Raw genomic sequence first — 18,450 nt, forward strand, 5'->3', positions numbered from 1 at the left:
TCAGCACGCAACGAACGAATGATCGATGCACATATCATGAACATCATGCCTATGGCTGGTAGAATAAGATGCCACTGCTTTGAACCAAAGTGCATCCATATAGTCTCAAATCTTTTGAAGCAAAAGTACCCGTTACCGTTACACATGCCATGTTTTCTTATGATGTTCCGTACCTTAAAATCCCTTTCTGTTCTTGCATTAGAATCACGAAGAATGATAGTTTTGTTAGCTTTAAGAATTTTCGGGACAAATTCTTTCAGAGACGTGTTGAAGAAAGCTTTTTCAGCTTCAGACGAACACAGTTGAAGCAAACACACCAACAAGTATTACATAGCAGTCATCGATCAACAGAAGTTTCTATAGGGAAGGTTTTCCAGACCTGATGAGACTTTGGATGTTTTCACCACCAAAGTTACATCATATACTCTTATACTCCTCGCCTTTACCACTCAAATAAAACGTATAGCCACTAACATGTTCCGTAAAACGACCTTCATTCGCAAGCCTTGTGTCTGAGAGCGCAGCAACGTCCGAGTTGTAGGGCTGCAACTGCTTTGCTACAAATGTAGAGCTTCTTTCAGGATGTGCTATTGATTCATTATCTAGAAACATTTTCTCGCAGCCACAAGATGACGACCGAACCTAGACTGCGGTGCCTTTGGAAACATGCTGGGCCAGAGACTTTAACAATTTGTTCCAGAGCCTCTCTTGCCATTGATACAGCACCATTGTTATTATTGTCATTCGCCTTCATTGAATATGATTAACCTTTTTAGACTACGACCAACCTTTCAAATGAAGACAAAAATACATAATTGTTGTCTACATTTATTATTTCCAGTATACATTGTCACAAGAGACCGTTGATTATCTGAAACAGCCAACATTTGACATTTGGTATTGGGAACCGAACGAGGTAAGTAAGCTAAATGCGAATTACTGCTTCTCTGTGTTTTATTACATTTTTTTAAAATATTTTTTTCTTTTTTGTGTTCCTTCTTCCCGAGTAGCATCGTCAATCGTTAAAAACCACATCTTCAAATACGCAAAAACACACTCGCGCATATGCACATGCATACGCACATGCACGCATACACACACATACAGTTGTACATGTACACTAATACATACACACACATAAATATGTACACGTAAAAATAGATGCACACAAATACACAAGGTGTGTGTACATGTGCAGATAACGTATTTGTGTGTTTATGTGTGTGTGTGTAGTATTTTTATTTGATTCATTCACTGGAGTGTGGTCAAGCGGAGTACCACCTAGAAGAGTTGTGTCTGTCAAATCTACTCCAGGACTTTTTTCAAGTTTGATACATCATACGTGAGTATGTGTATATGTATTACTAATAATATCAAGGAAATGTGTGATAATTGAGCTAGACGGCTTGACGGCTTATGTAATAACAACAACCCCTGTACTGAAACACGTGTATGTTATATAATAAGACTAACAAAAATAACAATTAAATTTCATATATATATGTATGTATGTATGTATGTATGTATGTATGTATGTATGTATATATATATATAGGTTTTTTATTCTTTTTTCTAAAAATCCCCTTGTAAACACGGTTCTAGAGCGTGCATACCAATGTAAACATTGGCTAAAACACACCTTTAGTTCATATAAGTAATTTCTATCATTATATATAATTTAAACATTAATTTTCTTTTTACATTTCACATGCACTAGATATACATTTTTCCTAATCTATAAGGTTTTATTTAATATACATATAGTCATATACTTCTCATTTAGTTTTTCTTTACTTTATCCCTCCTCCTTCTATAGGCTACCTCTGACGTCATATCCTATAACGTTTTTTTGAAACAATATTAATAGCGTTCAGTTAATCACTATACATATTCATCATTTTCTTTTAAAATGCCTTATTGACGAGTTTCATTTCTTCTTTTCCCTGAAGAGAAGATTACATTGTTTTACACCATTTTATTCCTTTGGAATAATATCAGTGATATCTTCGAAACATGTGTCGGAAGTAAAAGTAGTTTAAGGAAATGAATTACCTTTTACATAGCTTTTAAAATCACTCTATCGTTCTTATGAGATTCTTTGCACACATGCTTACACACACGCTCAGCATGAGTTATATACTTTTATAGAGAGTGAGAGAAAGTGTAGTAATATATGTGTGTGTGTGTGTGTGTGTGTGTATGTATATATCGAGAGAGAGAGAGGTGGGAAGAGGAAACGTTTACCATGAGAAAAGCGAAAAAAGAGAGATGCTTTTTTCATGGTAAACTTTTCCTCTCCCCACCTCTCTCTCTCTCTCTCTCTCTCTCTCGATATATACATACATATACATACATACATACATATATATATATATATATATATATATATATATATATATATATATATATATATATATATATATATATATATATATATATATATATAAATATATATTACTACACTTTCTCTCACTCTCTATAAAAGTATATAACTCATGCTGAGCGTGTGTGTTTGTCAGTGTGTGTGTAAGCATGTGTGCAAAGAATCTCATAAGAACGATAAAGTGATTTTAAAAGATAAGTAAAAGGTAATTTATTTCCGTAAAATACTTTTCGGATAGTAAAAAATGCTTTCCTTGCACACACACACACACACACACACACACACACACACACACACACACAGACTCGCTCGATGCAGGGTGGGGATTAAAAATGTTCGTTGCTACTTAAATCCCAGCAATGGCCCACTGCATCATTATTCCATAAAATGTGTTTATGGGGAGAAAAATATTTTAAAATGTCAATGTATGCAACAAAAAAACGAGGAAGGTAACAGGTGGTCGCCGTTGAATCACACATCTTTCCGTCTCAAAATTATACACCGAAACAAATTGCAGATTCAGACACTGGATTTATGGTGTGGGCGGGGTTAATGTAAAAATTTTAAAATTTCATAACTGTCTTAAAATTACGCTTTATTTTGTGTTTGAAGATAAAGGAAGTGGATATTGAAATGGTGATCGCCGATTTCCATTTCTTTTAACTTCCAAAGTGTCTTCCATCGTTTTTAAGCGCATAGTGCAAAAGAAAAAGAAAATGGCGAAAATTGGTACTGAGGGGGGGGGGGTGAAAAGTACGTAATTTTTCAAGACTTTTTTTTTTGTACTGCAAAGGCGTCTCCCATTGTTTTTAAGTGCGTAATGGAAAAAAAAACAATTGGACAAAATCGTTCTGGAAGGTATCTGAAAACATTCTTGTTCATTCTTTTTTTTTTTTTACCTTCAGATGTTAAGCCTTCTCGAACATATGTACCACGAAATCGGTTTAGTTGACGAATTCAACATTAACTCTATCACATTGAAACGATGGCTGGTAAGTAGCATTTTAAGTGATTTATTGAGTAATGTTCAGATATTCTCTCTTTCTAACTAAGCACGTTGACATATCTAACTAGATGGTAAATAAATAAGGTGGGTTGTATGTGTGTGTGTGTGTGTGTGTGGAGACACAGCATGGCCAAATGTCAAAGAATTACATAGACATGAGCTCGATCCCATACCCTTACCCATATTCGGTTCACGATCGCAAAGTCGTGAGTTCGATTCTCGTCGACGCGTTTTGTCCTTCAGCAAGACACTTTATTTAACGTTGCTCCAGTCCACTCAGTTGGTAAAATTGAGTAATATATATATATATATATATATTCTTTTATTTGTTTCGGCCATTTGACTGCAGTCTTGCTGGTACACGATTTTAAGGGGATTTAGTCGAACAAATCGACTCCAGAACTTATTCTTTGGAAGCCTAGAACTTATTTTATCAGTCTCTTTTGCCGAACCGCTAAATAACGGGGACATACACTAACATTGGTTGCCAAGTGATGGAGGAGGGACAAACACAGACACAAACACACAAATACACACACACGCACGCTCATATATATATATATTTATGTGTGTGTATATATATATATATATATATATATATATATATATATATATATATATATATATATATATATATATATATATGTATGTATGTATGTATGTATGTATGTATGTATACACGACGGGTTGCTTTCAGTTTCCGTCTACCAAATCTATTCACAAGGCTTTCGTCAGCCTGAGGCTCTAGTAGAAGACACATACCCAAGGTGCCACGCAATAGGACTGAACATGGAACCACGTAGTTGGAAAGAAAGCTTCTTACCTCACAGCCACGCCTATATAAACGTTCTAGGAAATGAATGCTTCCGTAAAAACATTGCCCACAGATGTAGCGTCTGAATTAAGGCAAAGGTATTTGCACATGTAAGTGCAACAAGCGATTACTTCAAACATTGTTACGGTAATTAAGTTGCATCATTTCATAACATCGACAAAAAGCACACCCCGTCCCTCACCGATCTGATTAGGAGTTCCAGAGATAAGAAAATAAATTATGATATATTCTGGACGGTGGTCAGAAATGGATATCCAATTCAAGCAATCTTTGTTCTGAAGGGATACTGCGCAGTTTAATATGCAGAGGTGAACTTAATAACAGGCACTCTGAATTCGCCGTAAAATGTAACCACAGGATAAAATATTCTTCTAAGGAATTTGGAAAAATTGTTGAATATTGATCATTCCATTAATTTGTTTGTTTAATTATACACGTGTAGGCATTTTATTCTGCAAACTCCTACTGGGTGTTTTTTTTTTTTGTTGTGAAATTTTGCAATAACTTATACACCTATAGTGCTTATGTACCTGTATCGGTATTCATGTAGGGTACGTATATATAATGTTTCTATTTGCCTCTTATTAATTATATGTGTATAGGATTTTTGCCGTAAAATTGTCCACCGAATGATGCATGTATGTCCATATCTATATTCCTGTTGGAGTACGAATATCTAATACATGTCTATATACATAATCTAACCGCATGGGCGGTTTTGATATAAATACTATATGTTTGTGTGCGTGTGTGCGGTTACGTATTTATGTGTGAGTATATGTCAACGTAAATGAGTTTAGCTGGCTGAAACTTCGAAGTTAAGGTCATAACTATTCTTATTGAAGAACAATAAATTTGTTCTCCACTGAATGTATTGAGTAATTCTTCAATTTGATGTAAATTGTTTTTCTTATATCCTAAAAACAGACATTAATATCTGTATACATATATACAGGATGTCCGTGCCAAATTTATCGATTGTTTATGCTTCCTTTTTTCGGGAACAGCTTGATGTATTGGTAAACAGTCAACAGAGCTGAAGAGCATATAGATTAAAGTTGTAGATGAGAAAAAGTTAGCTGACATGAAGAACTTAAACCCATATGAATATTGGTAAAGAGCTACCTGTATCATGAGGATTCGCGCTGAGTATCAAAATGCTGACATCATGACAGCTTCTTAATGCTATGCTTTATGAACACTGTAAAGGTCTTAAGATGGACATGGAAAGCTACAACGAACACTAGGAAACCGTTGCCAGCAGGAATGGACACATCAGGCATTCAAACAACCGCGGGACAAAGCCTTAAGCTCGATGCAAACAATAATGTGATGTTGCTGGAGAGGGTTGCTCATATGTGTAGCAGCAGGATTTGATTCTTTGCCATACCTCAGCAAGGAGTCAGAAATGGTTGTCGGAGGATTTCTACGACTTTGCTAGCCCCAATTTCTTACCTCCTTATTCTTCCGATTGTAATTCCATGGATTATTACGTATGGGACATGGTTGAGACAGACACCAACCGTTTTGCCTGCAACGCCAAGGCCGAGCTGCTGGCCAAGATTTTGTGAAGTATTCGAACATCTTCCCATGAACACGGTGAAGAATGCATGCACCAGGTTCATGAACCGTCTTGAGGTCGTGATGGAAGCTAAGGATGGCCACTTTGCGTCAACTGTTATCTTCCAGCCATAACTTAGATGACAGCCTTTTATTTATTTTTATTTTTGGGTGGGATATTATGTTTTCTCTTCCCTTTGCGATGGTATACTGAAAAGTTCATAAGCTAAGATATTCTCATGGAATGTAACCAAATGAGGTTTATTTGTCAACATAGACCTCCTTGTGGTCCACACACTTCTTCCGTTGCTTTAGCAGTGCTTGGATTTCATTGGTGAGGTTTTCGTCTTTTTGGTCAAAAAAGTCATCAACAGCAGTTATGACGTCAAGATTGCGATAATGGTTCCCAGCCGAGTGTTCTTTTAATCCTGGGGATCAGACAATAAGTCAGATGGGGGCCAAATCATGAGAATAGAGAGCGTAATCAACCAGTTCAAAGCTACAGTCACACACAGCAGTCATTGAAACCAAGGACTTGTGCGCTGTAGCATTGTTTTGATTAAGCAAGAACCTCTTCATCAGTTTAGCCTTGACGGCCTTTCGTAATTGACAAAGTAAGTTTGTATAGTACTATCCTTTGATGTAGTCATAAATATAACGCCTTTTGCATCCTAGGGCACTGATGCCGTCATCTCTTCAAATGAAACAACTTTGGCCTTCTTTAGAATAGGTGGGAAGGAGTGTTTCCACTGCATGGATTGTTTCTTTGTCTCTAACTCAAAGTGATGAACTCAACACTTAACCTGGTTTGGGAGACGTTCAAGGAAACCAGTTGGAACTGCCCCCCCCCCAAAATGTCAGATTTTCCTGCAATACGATCAGCATGGTGCGTATTCGATCAGATGTCAGAAGATGTGGCACCCACAGAGCAGAAACCTTCGTCATACCAAGTTCATTGTACAAAATATGCTCAACCCTCTCTCGGGATATTCTGGTAGCATTGGCATATAGTGAATCGCTTGTCACCCATAACCATGTGCTGAACCAATCAATGCTTTCCTCGGTAGTTGCAGGACGTCCAGACATTGAACCATTTTCAAAACTTCCCCTCTTATATCTAGCTGCCCACTTTTGCCTTGTTGATAAAGCTGGAAAGAAATCCGCTCATGTAGAAACCATGTCAGCATGAATGTACTTGGGGTCAGATCCTTTTTCTGAAAGTACTTGGTAACACCATGATGCCAAATTTTGTCCATTTTCAAGAGAAGTCGCTTCTAGTTACTTTTGTCAGTTTACCTTGACAGAAACAATGGAGTTATTAATAAGAAGAGTTGAAATTCATGCATGCCAGATTTCGCAGTTTTAACATTATTCGTTCATAGTTAGCCTCTAAACTATTTAGCCCACCCTCGTATGCAAACTATCAAATTTAACCCGAACACTGTATGCTTATACATATATACAATATATACATGCACAAATGCTCGCGTGTGAAACATGTACACACGCAAGTACATACACACAAACATGCACATACTAATGCACACACACACACACACACACACACACACACACACACACACAAATACATATGCCCATGTTTATATTATATGCATGTTTATCTTTCAGTGTGTATTTTATTTTTCAGTTATGTGTTCTTGAAAACTACCGGAACAATCCCTTCCACAACTTCCGCCATTGCTTCTGTGTGGCTCAAATGATGTACGGGATGATACACTTATGTGGGTTATCCCAATATATGCCATTGGAAGATATCGGTATACTGCTGACAGCTGCCGTGTGTCATGATCTAGATCATCCGGGCTACAACAACACGTAAGTCGACGAGGCGATACTGTTAATGGTTTTGCGTGGATTTTCATATCAGGGAGTTTTCAAAACAAAATGGTGTTATGGTGGTGTCATGGCAATGTAGACATGAAACCAAGCTAGAAAGGTAAAACGGAAACTTCTTCTGTTGTGAGATGTTGTTTTTGTTGATTAACTTTAGGTTAACTGCGAACCAGCAGATCTATAACCAACGGCGTTCCTATCATGACAATCCCAGCCTTGGAAACTACATTTTTCAAAGCGCCCTGTCTTAAGAAATAATTTGAGAGAGAAAGGGGAAGAAAGAGAGGAGCCAGAGAAAGAGAGATTTTGTTGCTATATCGCGTGTGCTCAGTGACCACTTCAATATCCAATCCAAGATTTAGGAAAGTCACTTTGGAAAACGCCATCCTTCTAAAAGAACGAAAACCCACTGAAAGGTTGCATATTCTTTGCAAAGTTTTCCGGAAGCAATGATATTCTCATTCATACATTTTTCTTCAGCATATTTATCTTTGCTGTCCAGTACACCTCTATTCTTGTGTGGATATTGTTGCCTTCCAAATCAGACCAGACTGAACTGACCTATAGTCAAAATTCTTCCAGTCACATCCATTCAGTATTTTATTTGTACTTAGTGCAGTCAGCGCCACATTATCTAGCATTTTCTTTCTCAATGTCCGTCTTAAAAATAGGAAGGTAATCCCACATTGGTTTGAATGAGATTTGGACACTATATCTGCCGGGAAGATGTAAAGATTCTCGTATGCCTTTAGCTTGTATTCCATGTGTTTATGATGTTAGCAATCACGTAACTCCACAAAACTATCAGTGAGCAAAGGATTGTTGCATCGATCACGCTGCTAAGCAAACAAGATTATTCGAAACTGTCATTGCAATTGAACGAAGCATCCATCAGTTATGCAGTGCCCCCACTGTTTCCAGTGGACCTGTGACTATTCATTGTGCTTCCTTACAGCTGACTAGATTCTGATTTCATATCACAAACTGGTTTTAAAGACATCCTACCTGGCAGTGAATTAGCTGAATCGTTAGAGCATCACACAAAATATCCATGGTGTTTGTTCTGACTCTGATCTCTGAGTTTAAATTTCGCTGAGGCCAACTTTACCTTTCATCCTTTAGGAGTCGATAAAAAAAGTGTTAATTAAGAGGTGTGAACGGGACTGTGAGAAAGTCATACCAAATGAAACGTGGTGTTTGCACTCTTCTGACGGCTACTTAGTTGATATGTGTATAGGTGTGAGTGTGTGTGTGTGTGTGTGTCCAGTATAAAAAGCCGTCTAAATATCGTCCTAGCAACGGAGAAGTTTTGTCTCTCGTATTTACAGTCAGTCCGTAAAAGATGTTATCTCAGGACAAATACTATAGCAACTGGCCTATAATGTATATACATATTGTACAATATATAGATCTTTATATCTCTCTCTCTCTCTCTGTATATATATACACATACACACACACACACACAAACACACAAACACACAAACACACATATATATATATATATATACACACATACACACACACCACACACACACACACACACACACACACACACACACATATATATATATATATATATATATATATATATATATATATATATATATATATATATATATATAGAGAGAGAGAGAGAGAGAGAGAGAGAGAGACGTGCGTGTGTGTTACCAGTACGACATACTTAACATACTTGTGTTGTTAAACTGCCAGAAGCCGTGCTTTTTCATCCAAGAAAAATCCCTTTGTAGACGTATAGTTATAAAAACGCGATATACTTCAGAACTAAGCGAAGCGAAATCGCACCAGAGGTGATCACGAGAGTAGAAGATACGGTATTTCACTGTAGTTGCGGTTTATCAATGCTTCGCATTCGCGTTACCTCCGAGACGACGACGAAATCGTCTATTTGAAATATTTTCAGATAGTGTATAAACTATTTGCTGATTTACACTAGAGCTTCGTAAGTAGAATAAATTCGGATTATGCAATAGAAGTAACTCTATAATAATTTCAAATTTTAGTACGAGAAGAGTGGTTTTTGAGGAATGGTGCAAGTCGATTACGTTGACCCCAGTTCTTAACCTGTACTTATTTTATAGACCGCGAAAGGATAAAAGGCAAAGTCAACTTCAGTGGAATTTGAAATCTGAACGTATAGACGGACTAAATGCCGCTAAACTGTTCTATAATGTAAATCATTTTCGTTCACCAAGCCTTGCTGCTTTACAACTAACTCATTTATTTCGGGGTCAAGAGACATAAATCTTGATAAATCAATTGCTCATTCGTTCCGCTTAACTTCGTTCCGTCGTTATTCACAACCCTCACAAACTGGATGACATTTTCGTATCTCCAATAACAGAGAGCTAATTTTTCCACACCTACCATCTCCGGAGGGCACCTGGTTTTAGATACCTGCCCCGTTATTTAATATCCGAAACCGATTGATAAGATCGGTTAATTTATTAATACTATATATTTAAATGTGTGTGTATTTTTGTATGTATGCATGCATGTAAATGTGTGTGTGTGTGTGTGTGTGTGTGTGTGTGTGTGTGTGTGTGTGTGTGTGTGTGTGTGTGTGTGTGTGTGTGTGTGTGTGTTTTCAGTTTCAGTTCTTCAAAAGAGAGTTCATGTGCGTCGCTAACAAACCGACGAGACGTTTTGAGTTGAGAGTTCCCGGTTTCGTAAATATGTAGTTGAGTTGGTGTGTTAGATGAACTGCCGATGCACACAGCCAACTTTGTACATCTGTTCATCTAAAGTATCTTTCGAATGTCTAACAGACCTTCACTGTGCCACTAATAGATTGGATTTGGAGAATCCGCGCCAATTTCTTTTGCTCTTTCTTCGAAAAACAGTATTTCTAGGTTTTTGTGTGAATCTGTAGATACAAATCCAGTGCACTTATGATAAGAACTTGTTGTTAGATTAATGTATGTATGTATGTATATGTGTATGTATGTATATATGTAGGTATGTATGTATGTACGCGTATGTATAGACAGACAGGTAGACAGATAGACAAATAGATAGACAGACAGACAAACAGACAGTCAGCCAGACAGACAGACAGATAGATAGAAAATTGTTCCTTATTGTTATAATTTTACTTTTATATTAATTTCTCAGATACCAAATAAATGCCCGTACAGTTCTAGCTATCCGATATAACGATATTTCCCCATTGGAGAACCATCATTGTGCTGTGGCGTTTCAGATACTTTCAAATCCTGAGTGTAATATCTTCGCCAATTGCGACAAGGAGAAGTTCAAACGCATCAGAGCGGTACGTATATTTCGGCTGGTTTCGTATATCTTGCTCCAATACATACATACACACACACACACACATATATATATATATATATATATATATATATATATATATATATATATATATATTCTCTTACCAAGCCTCCAAAAATTCATTACACACATTTTAACACTTACATGCATGCACGCACACATGTGGTAGATAACTAGATAGATAGATAGATAGATAGATAGATAGATAGATAGATAGATAGATAGATAGATAGATAGATAGATAGATAGATAGATAGATAGATAGATATTAACATAATGAGATAAAAAAAAACAAGGTTGTAAATAGATTTCATAACATTTATCAAGAAAAGGTCTTACAGCTGTTTTGGGGTTATTTTATATATCCCTTCATCAGAGACGGTGCGAGAAAATATTTGAGTATTAATTATTGTATTGAAATACAGAGGGAAGTAAGTGAATGAATATAGAACTGAGATACATAAGGATATTGTATTTGCAGTTCCATTATTGAAGTAGAATGGTGTATATAAATGGTGAAAATTTATTTTTTGGTGAAGAAATTTTCTTGTACCTGGTGCGTGAGTTCCAATCGTGGTTATATTTGGTCTTTCCAAGCATAGAGCATTGTAAACAGTGTTGGTCGATCGAGAGGTTTTTTGGTTTTTTTTTTGGTGTAATTTCAATTGTGTTGGTAGTGTTAATGGATAGAGGCGGGAGAGATGTGTATGATTAGAAAAAGGAGATAGATCAAGTCAAAAACAGGAAGAGAGAATGGGAGGAAAAAAAGAAGAAGCAAAAGGGAGTGGAACAAAAAGAAATGAAGAGAGGGAACGAAATGAGAGAGAGTGTGTTAACTAGTGGTCAGAATAAAGTGATAGGAAGAAGAGAGAGGTGAGGGGGAGTGTTAACTAGTGGTCAGAATAAAGTGATAGGAGGAAGGGAGAGGTGGTGGTGGTGGTGGTGGTGGTGGTGGTGTCGAATACTAATTCCGGACAATTAATGGCTGACTTCAAAGAAATTTCCATTTTCAGGGTATAACGATGTTGATTCTAGCGACTGATATGGCGAGACATGCTGAGATTATGGACAAATTTAATTCAATAGTTTCTGATTTCAACTTCGAAAACAAGGATCACTTGAATACGGTAAAGTCTCCAATAGTCTAGCTTCACTTTCACTTGGCTTCTTTCTCTCTTTCTCTCCTTCTTTCTTTCTTCCTTTCTGCCTTTCTGCCTTTCTTTCTTTCTCTTTTGCATTTTAACAGTCGTTGTAGATGGTGGTAGTGATGATGGTGGGGATGGCAGTGGCAGCGATCCTGACATTGGTGATGAGGTGGTGGTGGTGGTGGTGGTGGTGGTGGTGGTAGCAGTAGAAGTAGGGATGTTAGTGTTACTGTTGTTGTTGGTGGTGATGGTGATGGTGGAAATGGTGATGGTGGTGGTAGTAGAGGTGGTGGTGGCATTAGGTTTGGTGATGGTGGTGTTGGTGGTGAAGGTGCTAGTGGTAGTGGGGTGTTGGTGATGGTCATAGTGTTAACTGTGATGGTAAAGATGATGATGATGGTGATGACGATGTGGTGATAATGGGTGGTGATGATGGGTGTTGATAATGAGGGTGGTGATGATGGGTGGGGAAGATAGGTGGGGATGGTGACAATAGTAGCGATGACGACGACGATGATGATGATGTTGTTATGATATCGATGTCGTTCCAGCTGAAGATGGTGCTCATCAAGTGTTGCGACATCTCCAACGAAGTGCGTCCAATGGAAGTGTCCGAGCCGTGGGTTGACTGTCTCCTGGAGGAGTACTTTAACCAGGCTGACCGGGAGAAGCTAGAAGGACTACCAGTGGCACCGTTCATGGACCGAGACAAGGTCACTAAACCTTCGGCTCAGATCGGCTTCATTAAGTTTGTCCTCTTACCCATGTTCCAGAGTGTAGCTAAGGTAAGTTGTTGTTGTGTTGTTGCTAGTGGTGACGGTGGTGGTATGGTTGGAGTAAGGTTGTTGGTGTAAACGGCGAGAGTGGTGGTGGTGGTGGTGGTGATTAGTATTTTTGTTGTTGCTGTTGTTGTAAGAAGTGGTGTAGTGTAAGCAGCGGAAGTGATGCTAATGATAGTTTGAGTCATTTGATGAACGGTTAAAGATGGTTTTACCCATATTTATTTCCCTTTCTTTACTTTCATTGATTTTTTTTTGTCCCCTGGAATCATATAACTAATATTAATTTAATCCTTCGAGGCCTACCTTCCTTGGCGTTATTTGATCTTGTGTCTGGGATCCTGAGCCATTTGTGCCCAGCTCTGGCAGGGATTAGAAGCAAGACTTTAATAATGAGGTTTTCCCAGAGTTATCATCCAGTAATATATTTACAAACTCAATGGTCTTAGACTGACCATTTATGCTATCTGGAATGTTTCTGGGCCCTCAATTTGAAGCATTAAATCGGCATGTGCCAATGGTTTTGGCATTGTTTTGTAGTGCCACGACCCCTTTTTGCACCGCTCGAATCATTATCTGAATCATTTCTGCTGCAGCTGCCTTCATTTCCTTCACCGTCCGTCATCATCAGAAACATCTGGCTAATCCACATCATTTTAGGCGTCCAATTCATTAAATTCATCTAAAATGCTAAGCACTTGGCTGAGAGTGTATAGCTTCTGACTCTTGCATTTTGATCCTGACTAACCCGGCTCATTTTCACACACTAGAAATATATCGTCAAAACAATCCGACTGGGCGCAGACATATTGCCTTACTTTGGGATGTGGCAGATGTTCCCATTGGTCGATCAAAACAGGGTCAAGACTTGCAGAATCAAACACATGCTGCACCCAATAACCCTGTACCAGTAAAGCGGTGCAGGGTTACTGAATGTACGCATTGCATTGCAACTATATCGGTGTTACGGGCTGAATAATGAATGGTTTCAAATTTATTTCGGAGGATGAATAATTGTTTCGAATTTATGTTAGAAAATAAACAAATTCAAAATAGAATATAAACATGATAAATTTTAAAATCCTAAATTTTAAATTCTATTTTAATTCTTTTTAAGAAAATTTTAAATTCAAAAACTTTTATTGGAAAGAAATATTACAATTATTCTTTAAATTTTTAAATCTAAAAAAGACTCTTGGATGGAAAAATGGCAGAACGGTGAACTCGAACCATCTATGTAGAGCAACCGGACATTCGCGATGCAATGCATATATATATATATATATATATATATATATATATATATATATATATATATATGCATGACTGTGGTTTGCTTCCGATCCACATAATTCCGAGTTCAGTTCCACTGCGTGATACCTTTGGCAAACGTCTGCTACTATACTCTCGGACTGCGAAAACTCTTGCGAGTAGACGGAACTGAAAGAATCTCGTCGTATGTATGCATGTATGTATGTATGTATGTATTTGTATGTATGTATGTATGTATGTATGTATGTATGTATGTATGTATGTATGTATTCATGTATGTATGTATGTATGTATGCATGTATGTATGTATGCTTATACGTTGTGTTGTGCGAAGCAGCGTTAAATAAAACATATCCATATGAAATCGTAATTTCATATTCAACACGTTCGATTACACTCGGACATGAGAAGACCGTCAGGTGCAAAGATAATCCCCGAGTCAGCTCCAAGATATGTGTGAAAACATAAGTTAGGCTGTGAATTACGTCACACATGTCGAAGAAAATTTGCTCTCCACAGTGGAAGGTCTTCTCACGTCCGAGTGCAATTGAACGTATTGAGATGTCTTTACGTGTGTGCGCGCGCGCGTATTGATTCGAAATCAGATTTTGAATTAAAATAAACACTTTATAAAATGATTTTTTACAATTTTTATTTTCACAGCTTTTTCCTAAAATTGAATCGTCCATGGTAGTACAGTTACAGGGAGCACTAGAACGGTACGAGGAGATGAAATTACACGATGATGCTCGTAAAAGTAAGTGTCACAACAGAAGGGCAACACATTGATGTAAACTAAATCGACTTTTCGAAGTATATTGCATATTAAACTGCCTCGACAAAATGAGTCGATAAAATAAGTACCAGGCAGAAATATATACTAGGACCATATGATCGATCCTTGAAATCGGTGCTCCAGTTTGGTCGCAACCAAATTAGTATTTACAGTGAAAGAGTATAAGAAGGTTTACGCCAGCGACATTCAGTAAGAATTTATGTGAAAGACAGAAAATCGTTGGAAAAGATATAAGATTGTGGCGCAGAGGTCCTCTTCATAACAATGTGATTTTGAGTTCGAACCCACAGATAACACCTTAGGAGAGTTTCTTCTATGATCTTGTGTCAACCAAAGCCCTGCATCTAGAATTTAGAGGACGGAAACTGTGTGGAAATACATCGGGCTGACTGTTGTTGCTCATGGGATTTTGGTTCGTTTATTGTCCATGTGTTACATTAGAATCCATTTGTCGCACTAGAATTACTTCTTCCTATTCTTTCCCGTTATATAAGCGTGTAAGTGCGTGTATTTGTATGTGTGTGTATCAACCGTGTGTATAAACGTAAACAAATATTTGGTATTTTATCTGAAGCGTCGAAATGTGTATTGTACGATACAAATACGATGATAGAACGTAGAGCTGCCGTTAGGACAGCGGAAATTCTGGGAAAATTACCCTTAAAAGGCGAAAAAACTTGTCAACAATGATTCCGCCTTTTAAGGGTAATTTTCCCAGTATTTTCGCTGTTCTAACGGCAGCTCTACGTTTGAAAAAATATAATCTTCTTATTTGTATTATAGATGTGTGTGTGTGTGTAGAGAGAGAGAGGGGGGTGAGGAGAGAGATATGGAGAAGTTAATAATAGCTCAGTCGAAGACTGATACTGAGATGCAGAAGCGGCGAGGAGTGGGGAGTTATCTGCAGAGTGAGAAAGTCTTCGCTTGCATCAGAGCCAACTTCTCAAAATGCAAATACGGGTGGCGGGGCAGCTAGTATTGTGAGAGTGGGTATAGCGTTTTAACTCTAGCATGGTTTTACGGTTAAGAATGTGTATGCAGGTACGTGTGTTTGTGCTTGTGTGTGCGTGCGTGCGAGCTAGCGTGGCTGAGTGCATATTCTCTGTTTTGATACATGAGCGCAGAATGCCAGCAACAAATCACTGTTAATACAAACGGTGTCGTTTTGTTTGCAATCCTTCACGAACGCACGTCTAAGCTGTTCGGGTTCGATAGAACAAGGGGAAACTTGTGGAAGATATCCTTTAGTTGGTAGAGCATCCGTCTTCCAAACTCTTCGACCAAAACCGTTCCAACATGAAAAATAGGCGTTAAACGAACCCAGAAACTAAAAACAATAGCAGTCTATCCGCTATATTTCCACACAGTTCCCGTCAATCAGATTCCATTAACGGGGCTGATACAAGACTATCGCAGAAGACACTTTCCATGGTACCATGCTGGGGTCTAAAGTTTCAAGATGCAAAACAAACAAATGTTTCGCTGGTGTTGATATATATAATCAAAATAATATTTCCTGTTGCTGTTGATGACATAATCCCATTTATTTAGTAAATTGTTGATCCCTTTGTAGTAAAATTCTTCAGGTTTCGAAGCAGAAGAGTGCCCGGAATAATTTTTAGCCTCTGCACAAGAAATAAACTGTTTTCTCTATAAATAATTTTGCAATGATCTGAAATGGAGCAAGGTCAGGAGAATAAAGAGGATAAGGCAAATCTTCCGCTTTTAGTACCATAATCTTTTACTGAGTGTCTTGATCGATGATAGCTGCTCTGACATTACCATATAAGGGTAACGTCCTTTTATGTTTTCTTGTTTTTGCAAATTTTTGTGTAACGCTTCCAACTGACGACAACACTGCTCTGTTTCGTTTTGGTTTAACACTGATAGATAACACCCTACACATCCCACCAAACAGAGAGCAAAACTTTTCTTGGAGATGTATTCTCTTTTCTTATTGGGTGCTAATCATTGTCATTTTCGTTGAATGTGGTTATAGAGAACGTACTTTCCATCACTTGCGATAATTCTACTCCGGAAAGGTTCGGTAGCAAGCCTATTCTTCATTGAGTAAAGGGCAACTTTTTGAGCTAAAAAGCAATCAGATGATGTGGGACCCAAAGACCAAGCTTAGAACACTTTTCCTAGATCATGAATGTATTTTATGATCGAATTGTCAATTGAACTATTTTGCTAATCCTCGTGCAGTTTGCTTGCATTTTTCTCCACAACGATTTTCAGAAGTTCAGTATTGACAGAACTTGGTCATTCAGATCGATTCCTTATTCGTGGAAGTCAGCAATATTCAATCAGTATTGTTGTATATGCATGATACTGCCATACTGATGAGAAGTGTCGTTGAAGCAAAACGCATTGAGCGTGGTCGATAATGTTTATTTAATTTGAGGGAGAAAGGCAGGATAAGTGACCTTTGCAGGTCATTCGATCCTTCTGGACGTGGGGAAATCGAGCTATTTTCAGGCCGGTTTTTTGGCTCCAGTTACATACAACAGAATGGAAGGGTCTCTAAGGGTCCTTAACAGCTAGCTGGAGATGTAAAACCGTATAAGGATTAGGTTCACCGTTTGTGTAGTAGGATGGACTTTTCTGCAGTTTCTCTCAACCCACTTTCACCGACCGATAAGACTTCAATTAATCCCTTGGCTACAGTAGATAATACTTGCTTATGGTGTAAAGCATCATGACAGAGCATGGAACCAAGTGATTGGGAATGTAACTTCTAAACCATACAGCCGTATCTATAGCCATAAGTCCTGTTGACGTCTGTGGACTCTGTCTTTACGATCAATCTATCTTCAATTTACACCCTACATCAACTCTGCGGTCTAACGTCCATTCAAAAACCTAAACTCCATTCCTGCCCTGGCTGCCTTTAAAAAAGAGAACAAAGACAAATTGTACAATGCGGTTCTTGGTCACACTGACCGAGAATTAAGATGGGGTGTTCACGACTAAAGCATTATTTGTCATAGGGTTGCTACACGATCAAAGTTGACACGGGGCTAAAAAAATTATTATATCGTTTATTGACAATAAATTATTCTCTTGGTTAATATTTTTTACTCAAATCACTCAGCTGTATTCTAATTATTTCAGATAAATAAACCAAAGCGTTTGCTGGCTGTGATATTTGGTTGACCAAGATACCACAGATTGTTTAGTAGGTACTCTGAGAAAAAAAAATGGACCAAATAGATGAGAGAACGAAAGAAACACAGTAAGAGAAAGACACTGAAAGATGTTTGTCACTGCGAACTACAACAAGAAGTACAGCAACAACATTTTAAGACTACTTATTTTTCATTCCTATATATATATATATATATATATATATATATATATATATATATATATATATATATATATATATATATATATATATATATATCGCAAGAACAGCACTAATAGCAGCGCCAAATGAAAGAACTAAATTTTTTATAGGAATAAAAGGAATTTAGAATAAGTTGCGTAGCCTTAAACTATCTAC

At 37.5% G+C, this 18,450-nt stretch overlaps 1 protein-coding gene across 2 annotated transcripts in view; it reads left to right on the forward strand.

The window, feature by feature from the left end:
- Nucleotides 1-18,146, forward strand: part of LOC115221440 (high affinity cGMP-specific 3',5'-cyclic phosphodiesterase 9A) — a 47,772-nt gene extending 29,626 nt beyond the window's left edge. For both annotated transcript variants that reach the window (XM_029791621.2, XM_029791622.2), the window contains exons 8-15: nucleotides 842-916; nucleotides 3,289-3,375; nucleotides 7,433-7,620; nucleotides 10,774-10,930; nucleotides 11,964-12,077; nucleotides 12,647-12,880; nucleotides 14,810-14,903; nucleotides 18,060-18,146. In XM_029791621.2, the coding sequence (XP_029647481.1) occupies nucleotides 842-916; nucleotides 3,289-3,375; nucleotides 7,433-7,620; nucleotides 10,774-10,930; nucleotides 11,964-12,077; nucleotides 12,647-12,880; nucleotides 14,810-14,903; nucleotides 18,060-18,067 (957 nt within the window). In that variant the 3' untranslated portion in view covers nucleotides 18,068-18,146. The remainder of the gene's footprint in view (nucleotides 1-841; nucleotides 917-3,288; nucleotides 3,376-7,432; nucleotides 7,621-10,773; nucleotides 10,931-11,963; nucleotides 12,078-12,646; nucleotides 12,881-14,809; nucleotides 14,904-18,059) is intronic.
- Nucleotides 18,147-18,450: the final 304 nt, after the last annotated feature.

The sequence above is a fragment of the Octopus sinensis genome, linkage group LG18 (assembly GCF_006345805.1).
Source record: "Octopus sinensis linkage group LG18, ASM634580v1, whole genome shotgun sequence".
In the NCBI taxonomy this organism is placed as follows: domain Eukaryota; kingdom Metazoa; phylum Mollusca; class Cephalopoda; order Octopoda; family Octopodidae; genus Octopus; species Octopus sinensis.